This window comes from Aplysia californica, unplaced genomic scaffold (assembly GCF_000002075.1).
Source record: "Aplysia californica isolate F4 #8 unplaced genomic scaffold, AplCal3.0 scaffold00186, whole genome shotgun sequence".
NCBI classification, from domain to species: Eukaryota; Metazoa; Mollusca; class Gastropoda; order Aplysiida; family Aplysiidae; genus Aplysia; species Aplysia californica.
This window is the reverse complement of record NW_004797456.1, coordinates 943,001-954,506: the sequence shown is the minus strand read 5'-3', so window position 1 is coordinate 954,506 and position 11,506 is coordinate 943,001. Positions and strand designations below refer to the sequence as shown.

At 38.2% G+C, this 11,506-nt stretch overlaps 1 protein-coding gene across 5 annotated transcripts in view; it reads right to left on the bottom strand.

The window, feature by feature from the left end:
* Positions 1–1,823: 1,823 nt before the first annotated feature.
* Positions 1,824–11,506, bottom strand: part of LOC101847586 (myosin-11) — a 27,907-nt gene continuing 18,224 nt past the window's right edge. For 4 of the 5 annotated variants that reach the window (XM_035969821.1, XM_035969819.1, XM_005098559.3 and 1 more), the window contains 8 exons: positions 10,911–11,049; positions 10,540–10,619; positions 10,049–10,201; positions 9,528–9,630; positions 8,984–9,027; positions 7,768–7,930; positions 3,492–3,660; positions 1,824–2,743 (listed from right to left, as the gene is read on the bottom strand). In XM_035969821.1, the coding sequence (XP_035825714.1) occupies positions 2,584–2,743; positions 3,492–3,660; positions 7,768–7,930; positions 8,984–9,027; positions 9,528–9,630; positions 10,049–10,201; positions 10,540–10,619; positions 10,911–11,049 (1,011 nt within the window). In that variant the 3' untranslated portion in view covers positions 1,824–2,583. Of the gene's footprint in view, positions 2,744–3,491; positions 3,661–6,863; positions 6,883–7,767; positions 7,931–8,983; positions 9,028–9,527; positions 9,631–10,048; positions 10,202–10,539; positions 10,620–10,910; positions 11,050–11,506 lie in introns of all 5 variants that reach the window. The other variant, XM_035969822.1, reaches the window with a different exon arrangement.

Below are 11,506 nucleotides of genomic sequence, written 5' to 3'. Positions count from 1 at the left end.
AGCCACGTGGCTTTCCAAGCGAGCACCCCCGACTGTAAATTCATGCAGAATCATCCCCGAGAAACATTTTCTCTTGTGAATCGTTAAACAAGTACGTTATAAATCCTTCGAGTACAGCTGATTAGGCTTACTTGGCTAATCTTTAAAATCCTATAGAGGCCTGTCAATAGTGTCAAGTGTTTTACGGCATTCGCGCGTGTCGCGCATCAGGCCTAGATTTAACTAAACATTACACGCAGTCACTCAAACACCAGTCAGAAACCTACTCTCAAAGATACATTTCCAGTGACCAATCAAAAAACATTCCAGTCCCCCCAATCCCCCCCTCCCAACATTTAACCGACCAGTCCTAGACCGAGACCTATGCGTCAGTGGAAAGTAGGGTGTGTAAACACTGTCCATCACTCTTTATACGGCGTGAGGGGCACTCTCACCAAATATCCGGTTTTCTAGTAAATTCTAGGCTTGTCTTATGCAGTCTGTGCAGGTTGTCGTGAAAATTTCCTCTTGCCAAGCTTAACTTGTCGGCGGCGTATTTCGCGGATCGGAGCGTGCGTTTAGAGGGAGTGACCGTGCGTTTGTACGTCTAAATTATAGAGTAAAAAACCAGTCAGATGACGAAAGCGTGCGTTTGAGCGGAGCGTGCTTTTGTATGGCGTGCGTTTAGGCGGAGACTACTGTAGGGGGCTCTTGTGGCCTAGAGGTTAAGGTGTTGGCCTCTCCTTCAAAGGTCCCGGATTTGAATCCGGGTAGCGACCGAAAAATTTTCTTCTCTAAAATTGTCTCCTTTCACCTCCTTTCCTGCTCTCTAGCAATATTCTGTCGTCTGCTTTCGTCTCCTCTTTCAGCCTCCACCCCCTCACCTCCTTTGCCCCCTCCTCTGGGCTCCTGACTCTTTCTGCAGCCTTTCTACTGCTACTCCTTGACTCCTTCTTACTGCTGTCTTTCTGCCACACCCCTGATCTTCTGGCAGGAAAGATCTACACCTAGCCTTCTCGGACAAGGGCAAAAAATCTCAGAGGGCCCGTGTGTAAGTTGTGCACGTTAAAGATCCCTTGGTGGTCTAAAATCGATAAGAGTAGGCTTCGGCCGCCACCTGGGCAAAATTCAAAATTTCCTACCAACTAAAAGTATTAGGTGTGTCCCGCGTGCTCATATGACCTTATGCAGTTGCGAGCGGCGTAAAACACTTACCCAAAAAAAAAAAAAAGTCTAGTAGAAAAACAGCACCCATGATTTACAAGAAATGATAAGTCCTGTCCATAAATAGCATGCTTTTTCTGTGCAGTTACAGTCTGAGAAAAAATGAAAATATCACGGACAACCTTTCATATTGATCAGATACAGACAATGCTGGAGTGTTTGATTGGCAGGCTTGGCGTTTGTGAAGCCTCTTCATGCATAATATGAGGAAATGCTGTGCACTGTTAACTTGCTTGTTATCATGCTGGATGGCCCTTGTTGATGTTGGCATCCTTTACCATATGTCTTGTTCTAATTCTAAGCTTGTTTATAGAATATATTTGGCTCAACCTTCATTCACTTCTTTTACCCGCGTATTGGATATAAGTTGCCAAGAAGGGCTTTCGACCTGGCGATCTAATCCACTTAATGCTAAAATAATGAAAATAATCATTATGTGTGGAAAGGAATATTGAGGTCAAGCAGTACAATGTTGAAAAGATCATAATCAGAGGGATGTTGAAGAGCTGAAGGGCTTCTTTTTGTTTAACATGTACTTTTCCAATGTTTGATGCTTACACAAAACTTACAAACACATCAGCTTTATCCAAATCCAAATATACCAAGACATGAAACAAGAATTCAGCCAACGAGCAGACCAGCTTTTATTCTCTTCACATGGCATTAGAAGATAAAAATAAAAGTGAGAATAGATCTTTATTTACAACATCAAGTGTGGTTTCTATCAGTTTATCCACAGGGCAGTTTGTGAGAAGAAACTGCATCTAATGTAATTAAATGATTCTGCCTTATAAATGTCTTTCAATTAGAAATCTTCTTTAGAAAAAGAGACGTTTCTTAAATTTAACATGCCAATTTCACCTGAGACCATTAAGTATGAAGTAGAATAATAAAGGTCCCACTTCCATACTCTACCCCTTTTGTTCTGTCTATCGGTCTTGCTTTTTTCTTAGCACTGTATGACCATTACTGTGTCCTGCCCTGTAGTCAAATTCAAATTAAAACTGAAATAGCATCCATTCACAGGTTAATAAACCTCGCAGCCTCCCATGTAAACATAATTTTGGCGTGCATGTTTGTGAGAATACGAGTCGTCTGTATACATTTCGACTCGGTGTCTTGTCAAGTCACAAAAGATATAAGTGCCTGGCTGGTCCATACATATCATTATGTACCAAAGTGCAAGTAACATTGCAATGATAAATTCACACTGATTAAAGGGATATTTTAGGATGAAATCAGTGTCTTCTTTTCATGGAAGATGGAACGCTGCAATCAGTCTAAATAAGAACCAGGATTAAATTTTGCTAAAAATCAGAAGTGGTGATTTTCCCCAAGTACGTTAAAAACCTAAATATCTGTGGCGCGAGCAGTTCCTTGTTAGTTGGGTGACTTGCCTCCCTGTGATCTGGGAGTGGCTTCGAGAGTCGTACTGGCAGGGGGTACAAACTTCTGTAGAGGGGATCTTGTTGTCCTGCTTTTTTTAGACACCACGGAACCAGCTTCAGATTTCAAATCAAATCTCAAACTTTTCGGTGTTCTGTTGATGAAATGCATAAATAGAAAGCGCTTTAATTGTACATGTAGTATCCAAGAATAGATCAGATGCAAAAATTTATAATAATAAAAATAAATAATATTAGTATTAATAGAATAGTGCATATCCTCGCTTCACAGCAAGCTTCTATGCGCTTTGTGCTATATTATATTATAACTTTATTATTATCATCTTCTTTGGTTTTTATTCTCACTCATGCTCATAGTCAAAGTTGTTGGCAGTAACACTATGAATGATACATGGGGGCAGAAATCAAATGATAAACAATACAATATACATATAATGACTACGTAATAATAAATAAATAAATAGCATTTGCTCAACAGCAAGCTTCACACCCTTTACAATCATGTAATTGTAATCAATATGACATTCTCACACAAAAACTAGTAATTTCATACTCTCATTCACACACGTCCACAAAGTTTTGCTTAGGTAAAGGCTGAAGTAAAATATTACATGCCTGTATCAAGAGGTCTGAGCTGCCACAATAATCTTTTAAATTTTAGCCATCGATGAAGCTTGCATTTGTTAATTTGAGGGAAAAAGAAGCCCCTTACAAACTTGCAAACAGTGTGTGTGTGTGTATGTATTTACCCTGCTGCAGAAAATTTCTCTTAGTGGATAGCAACAAAATCTTTTCTCATCTCATCTCAATACAATCATGGGGAAATGGAGGTAAAAATCCAACTTTAAGGCAATGCTTCTAAGTTCTACATAGGGTGCTCACCTGACAGTATCAGGGCTCAGTCTTGGATCTAGTGATTTTGCCTGGGACATCCTTGACGCCAGTCTGCTGGAGGAGTCGGGGAGAGACGAATGTTTGTTGGCGTTTGCTACTGTGCCAATGGCCGAGTGCAAGCTGCCTGGGCGTTTTTTGCTTCTTGCCGACTCGGATACTGAAGAAAACATTTTTTTAAAAATCAAAACATTTGTACGTTTCAATGGAATAGGGCCTACTTTTTTCGATTCTCAATTTAAGTCGCCAGCCCCTGTTTAAAGGTAGGGAGATTATAATTGCATAAAGGGAGAAAACAATTTAAAGACTAACAATGCAGTCTGTTGTTAGAGGTCATGGTGAAAATTTCGGAACATGTACCTTAGAGGATAAATAACTATAATATAATTTTTAAATTATATATATATATACTATTCAATAATAATAATAATAATAATAATAATTGCATTTATGTAGTGCATATCTACGCTCTACAGTATGCTCCATATATTTTACAAATATCATTACCCCAGCAGACTCTAGACCTTTCAAAAACATTCCCAGCTTCCCGTGAAGCATACAGTGGATCGCAAGCATTCAAACACTGACAAACTGACAAAATCTTTCGCTGTCTTTAGCCTGTACATGTATCCATTCCCACCTGGGAGAAATGAGACAAATTTGTGTAACAGTTTTGTATCTGCCTTTTAACAGCAAGCTTACTCATTTATTCAGTTTGATTGCAGAAGTACTAACAGAAGTGCTAATGTTAAGCGTCCTGAGATATCACATACAAAAAACATCAGTTCAGACTGATACAAACACTCATATATATGAGTCGAATATCAGTCGAATGCATACACACAAGCACAAGACCTAGAAATTCATTTATCTGTTTGGCATATGATTTAAAATTACATACCTGATAAATCAAAATCTTTATTGGTTTAAAAACAACTATCTGAAAAGCATAAAAATACCCATCTTAACCCTCTACAACACGGCATGGAGTCAAAGGACATTAGCTCAAAGAAAGTAGGATTCCCAATAACAGTGTGAGAACTTTACAGGATTAAAACAAGAGTTCCCTTCTTACTCTCTTACATTAATTATATATATATATATATATCATAACTACTGTTTTTCAGGAGGAGGGGTGCTCAAATCAAAGACCTGTTTACTATCCCACAAAGAACAGTCAATGAGAAATTGCAAAGGCAAGATGACAAACATAAATTATAGACAAACAAGAAAGATGTTGTACCGTACCTACCAGTGGCACCCTTTACCAACAAACATATTCATTTTTTTCCTGCTCTGAGCAATCTTTTACAAGTGACGTAATGAGTTGTCAAGTGACAAACACAGAAGTATGTACCGGTACTGAATGAAGGTGTGAGCATTTCACTGTTCTGAGCAGACCTACATACCGTCAAGCTGTCTTCTAATTCAGAGTAAATAAACATGAATTGACGTACCGTTTATAAAAAGGCAGGGTGAAAAGAAAGAAAGAAGGGTGCAAGCTAAAAGTAAACATATATGTAGTAAGAGTTGTTATGTCTTGTCCCGCTCTAAGATGAGGGATCAACAGCCCTGTCAGGTGTAAGTTACTCATTGAGTCATTACTCTAAATAGTTAACCGCTGACAGAATGCAGCCCCTGGGAGGTAAGCAAAGAACTGGGGAAAAAAGCAGGATGTCCAGCAGACAGCATTATGAGAAGGAAGGAGAAACTACAAGTAACCCCCAACACATGCAAAACAATGAGAATGTCAATAAAACATTTGGCTAGATGACTAGATGAACAAAATTTGGCCTACAAAAACAACAGGTTCTTGAAAGCAAAGCTGGTTTGGGGGTTAAAGCATGTTTCAACCAGTTATAGCTATAACAAACAAAATCCTTCTGAGAGTTCAAACTTATGTCATCAAAATTACCTACTGGACAAAACACAGTGGTAAGTAAGGCCATTTGTAAAACTTATGAAATATTATGATGTTGAAAACTGACAAAGGATGAGTAAGAAAGGATGGAGAAGTATCATCATTGGACACAGGGGGCTTCCATAATTGATGTTATGCATTCAAAAGACAACAAATTAACTGTGAGATTAAAACTATATAGGTAATGCAAATGAAGTTCCCCTTTCCAGTTCCATACAGTAAATGAAACCGAAAAAAAGGGCACAAAAAGACTACCAAGGATGTTATACCTTCCAAAGAAAAACCAACAAATTGTGAGATTCAAACTACATCAGTGAATCTTAATTAACCTCTTAAAGATTTTTTTTTTTTCAATCACAAAAAAAACCCCACAACGACACAACCACTTTGAAAATAATATACATGTACACAGTTTGGTGCAATGTGTGAGGCTAATACTAACTCATAAGAAATAGTCTGAAGGCAGCTTTACATACAGAGCACAGCACAAATAACTCATTCCTCTAAGGCAAAAGGGCAGTCCTCTCTAATAACTAACACCACAAGTGTTTCATGCAGATAAACTATTACATTTGCAGGCCTTGACTTAACAGGTATAGAGGGAATGACAAATACAAAGAACGATTTTGTTGTTGAGGATATCTTCTTCAGTGACTTGAAGCTATTGAAGGTGCAAGGGAAAACACATATAAATAAAGGGGAAAAAACTAATGACATTTAGTACTTTGTCCTACCATCAACTTGTAAATGACTAAGAATAAGAGAACAAAGTGTCAACAGAAAGGTAACTGCTAACTAGCAAAATAATTCCAATATTAGTTTGCCTGTGTTTCTGCTTTGAAATAGTTGCGCGTATCTTGAAACATTGCTACAAAAAATGTCTCCATGTTCCAGTAAGAGAGAAGAACACACAAGAGAAGAATAGTTATCTGGCAATGTTCATCATGATCAACACTGGTCAAACTCACACGACTTAATTATAGCAGAATAGCTATATGGGTCGATAAAGCTGATCTTAAGTGAACAGAACGAGGCACTAAACCTGCTTCAGTCTACCTATCCCACGACAACCATGTGAACTCTGTGAACTACGTCAAGGAGCCAGTCCACAGCACTGGCTTTGAAGATTATCTCTCATCAGGCCAGGTATTTTCTTACTAGACAGCTGATGTAGCTTCTATCATACATAAATATAAACCCAAAACATCAGAAAAAAAAGAATGAATATGTGTTTCTTCTGTCTCTACTGCTCATGCTGGACTCTCTTTTCCTAGTTGTTACACACCAAGTACCACTGTTCGTAAGGGAAATGGGACAAGCACACAGGGAACTAGAACTATCAATAGAATTTCATACTCTGCTTGGCTATGTTTAGTACACAAAAGGTGTTATGCACTTGGGTAAGAGTACAGGGTCTAGGATTGCCTCCACCAAAACTTTACCTTTTCGGCTTTTTCTTTCCTGCATATGTGAAAATGTTAAATACATACAGGGTGCAAATGGTGTGTTGTGATTGTGGTGTTGCAATAACTTTGTGACTTGTCCTGAACAAAACAAATGAAAGCAATGGCACAAATGTTGTTGCAAATGTTGGTGCTGAACAAAGAGATAAAAGACACTGATGATGATGATAAGGATGATGATGAACTACAAGGACAACGACGATAATGATGATGATGATGGTAATGATGATAATGGCAAAGATGATGAAGATGACTGAGCTGTTGTGGTGATACAAGAAGCAAGCATTAATATTTTAATAGCCATAATGAAGACAATATGAGTTCAGTATTTTGATCCAGAGATGCACAAAACTGATGCTCATCAAGGGAACATATAATATCTTTTTTAAGCTTCTCAAAAAAACAACAACAAACCAAAAAAAACCCAATACCATCAAATGTAATACATGAACATATCTAATTAAGAAAATCTCAGCTTTAATGAAAAGTCGGTTCACATTCTTACATCGCAAGTCATGACTTTCTGTTTTGTGATAAAATTGTGCAGAGGTGCATGTTATTCCATCACAGCATATCTTAGACAATTTTCTTTTCTTAAATCCCTTTATTAAAAAACCCTTCTTTTCTCAGAAAAATTGTCAACCCCTTTTGTTTTATTCTATTGAATGAAAGGTTGAATTTGACCATCCATATGAGGTATGCAATACTCAATAACTACCATATGATAACTGTTTTTAAAAATCTGATTACTAGAGAAACTTTACTCTCTGACATGAAATGATTGCAAAGACGTACACACAGTTTGATAAACATAAACTGCACTCCCAGCCGGCACATCTAAACAAAAATGCAATTTTAGATTGCACAGAACAAAGGAGCTCACCTTCTGGCCGGCGAGTAGACAAATTATCCAAAAATTCAGACAGAACTTCCAGCTCTCCTCGCAATTTTCCTGTAATCTCATCAATCTTCGTTTCTCTCTTTTCCGTCTTGTCCAACAATCTCCCAAATGCTTCTGCTGTGGCTTCATCTCGAGATGCAAAGAACTGCAGGAACAAATGTGATAAAACTAGTGGAATATGTGCTAGAGGGTGGTTAGCTCCTTCCACTTTTTTTTCGAAGTTGTATCTACAGTCTAAATCTGTTTCGTGCAAAATGGTTTCACTTGGGTAAAGAGACAATAATAGCCATATAGGGTTGGTAAAAAAAAACAACCAAGATAAACATAAAAAGACATTAGAGGGGAAGAAAAGAAGTAGGACCTACCAATGGTGCTCTCTAATCACCTACCTTTTTCTTTGACATTCAACTCTCTTTTTCTTAACCCTATCTGTACGCCGTGCTTTACTATCGTATCCATACGGCGTGGGGAACTCTGTGCCACCACTTTCAAAGAGGAAATTTATTCGTTAATCTGATCCGTACGCTTTGCATAAAAGTCTGTCAAAACGATTTTTTGAGAAACACTGAAAGTTTCAAAGAGATCTTCGTACTAGAAGTATTTTAAAATGTGAAGAACACAACCAGGGGGTACAAAATGACCCCACGGCATACAGATAGGGTAAAAGATAGGTGGGAAAAAAAAGGGCAGGTGGCAATGCCACTATCAAATCAACCCTACAAAATAGGAAGATTTGAGTATCTGACTCAATCAAGATAGGTAACATAAGTCTGTTAACTTCCCACAAAAGGAAAATCTATTTTTTTGAGTGCTTCTACCTTTCTGTTGGATCCTGCATCCAACACAGCCAGGGTCAACCTTGACAGGCAACCAACCTCCTAAACAACCTAGAATGTGTCTATCATCATTAAGCTCTTTCACCCTGTACTGGGTATGGGTCGCCGTGAAGAGTTCTCCGTCCGTCTCTGTTCTGGGCGATCATCTCCACCTCCAGCCTGCTGTGAGGACCAGGTGTCTCTATTTTGGGAGGCACTACCTGTGTTGCCATTCAGCTGCCTCTTACAACATGCTAGCCCCACATCAGTCCTATTTTTCTCAAAGCCAGGGACTGCACAGAAGAGATTGTGTCTATGGGGTTTTAAAACATTTACCATCAATTGAATCTGTTGTCACTAATTGAAATACGTAAATGGCTTACCTCCTGCATCATATTATCAGCTTGCCATTTCCTTGTCAGTTCACCTAAAATCAGACAAAAACAAATTTTAGCCAAACAAATAGACAATGTCCTGAATTTTCTAGCAGAGAGAACAGTGCAGCACAGTACAGTGTACTGATCTATTATTGTGTCTAGTCTGTGTGACTGTTCGGCACATTAAGCAAGCTGGTAATGTCAAATAGAAATAGAAAGAAAGCACAAGGCACACACCCTACTGCTTAAATTGCAATTATTGAAATAGGTAGAGGAGAAAAAAAGTTTTCAAAAATTATATGTACAGCAAGCATAGCATTCCTGAAGTCTCTCTACTCTGTCTACAGTAATTGCTGGCAGAGAAAAAAATTGAATTGGCAAAGAGCAATGAGTCTTTTCCAAGCCTCCTTGAAGAAGATGATTTAATAATAACTTTTGGTTAAACCAAACAAAATCCGATGGTCCCGCAGATTTCAGTTTTAAACAATCTTGACAGTAAATGGATCAACTTTAGTCTATACTTTTAAAACAAACTTTCACCAAAACTTACTTTTCTGTCTCTGAAGATCGCCTTGTGCCATCATTTTGATCTTTTCATTTTCCATTCTCTGTGTCTCCAAATCTGCCAGGTCATCCTCCACTTTTTTGCAAGCCTAAAGGAAGGAAGAAAAGATCAAGAAAACATGAAATGACATCCTTTGTTCCACAGGTCGAAGAGTAGTGTATCAACTGGAGCTTTAACGAGTCTTTAAGTTCAAAGAGAACAAGCTCAAATCATTGCCACTGGACCAAACATACTATGGCGTTTCAAAAAGCTCTACAATATCAAAGATACCATAAATTTATATGCAATAAGAAAAATATATGAGTCATTACACTGATAGCATGACATCAAATAAAATGTGGAAAAAAAAATCACAATAACTTGGATTATCAGAATACTTTGCATTTACCAAATCTGAGTAATCATATTGTGCTGATTGCTAAATTTTGCAACTTGAAAAAAAACCCCCAAAAAAACTGCGCCTCTCCTCTCTTCCCCCCTTCAGTGAAATGACAACATGCACTTACATCTTCAAACTTCTGATTCTCCTCCATGACCAAGCGGAGCTGGCAGCCGGCCAGAAAGATTTCCTGTTCAATCTTCTGAGTGTCAGTCCCTTGCTTCTTGAGTTGCCTCATCACTTGGCCCCTGTGGCTCTTCAGGTCTGATTTCAGCGTTTCCTAGACAACACAGAGAGAGGAGTGAACAGAGGGAGAGAGAAAAGAAAAGAAAAAAAAGGGGGGAGGGGGAAGCTGGAGAAAAAAAGAGAAAGAGAGGTGATGTGACAAGAAAGAGAAAGGGGGAGAGAGTATAAGAGAAAGGAATTATGAGAGAATGAGAAAGTAGGACAGGCAGAAAGAGAAAGTACAGAAGAAAGGGAGGGAAGAGACGGGAGAGACAGACAGATAGATTGGTAGTGAGATACATCATTAACATTTCATCATACAAAATCCAGATTGCTGTAAAAAGTTTCAGAGAAGAAATATGCAACTTTGTCAAACTTCACGTTATACCATACCTGAGGAGCTTTCAGTCCATCACGTTCTTTTTTGGCTCTCTTTATGGCATCTTCGAGTCCCATCTTCTTGTTTTTGAGAGCTGTAATAGAGATGAGAAACCAATGAACAAGGATAATAGGTGCACAGCACATAACAGTTACAAAAAACTTAAATAAAGAAGTATATATGCAAAATGAAAACAGAAAGTAACTTTGCTTGCACATGAGAGACAAAATAAATGCTTTTATTAATTCTATTGACTAGCTCAGTGGTTATAAGCTCACAAATGATACTGATCCAATTTGCTAACACTGTTCACTGACACATCACATCAACATAACTTGTTTGACATACCAACAACAGGCTTCATTACTGCTACTGATCAACCTACCCACAATCGACTTTTTCATGGTATCATATTCCTCTGATCTCTTGTTGAAGAAAACTTCAAGCTCTTCAAAAATTGGGGTCCTCTCTGCGATAGTTGCCTTCTTAGTGATAATATCTTTCTCCATAAACAGGATGCCACCCTGAAAAAAAATTTTCATTAGCATGTCAGGTCAGCAAGAAAACAGACAGAATTTTACCATGGGAACGATTTGGGAAAAAAAAAAGTCTTAGTGAATTACAGAACCACACATTTTTCAAGACTTTAATTATTAGGGCTATAAAAAAATACTGAGAATTTCACATCCTCACAAAGGCATATTGTGAGTAGGCAAATTTATCAAAAAGCACAAGACAGAAGCTTGGTAAATTTTAACCCCCCCCCCTCCCCACACCCTCATCTTTGCATATATCAACAATCACAGCAAACTATTTCCTGTTCCTGTAAGACATAGTGTCAACCCCTCTGTGGTCCCCTACTGTAACCCCAGATCTGCGTACTTCTCTTTATTCATACACAGACATATAAACCCTTATCCTAACAAACACACATGTTTACATCCTTATCTAAACACAAGCACACCCAATGCTCCACCCATC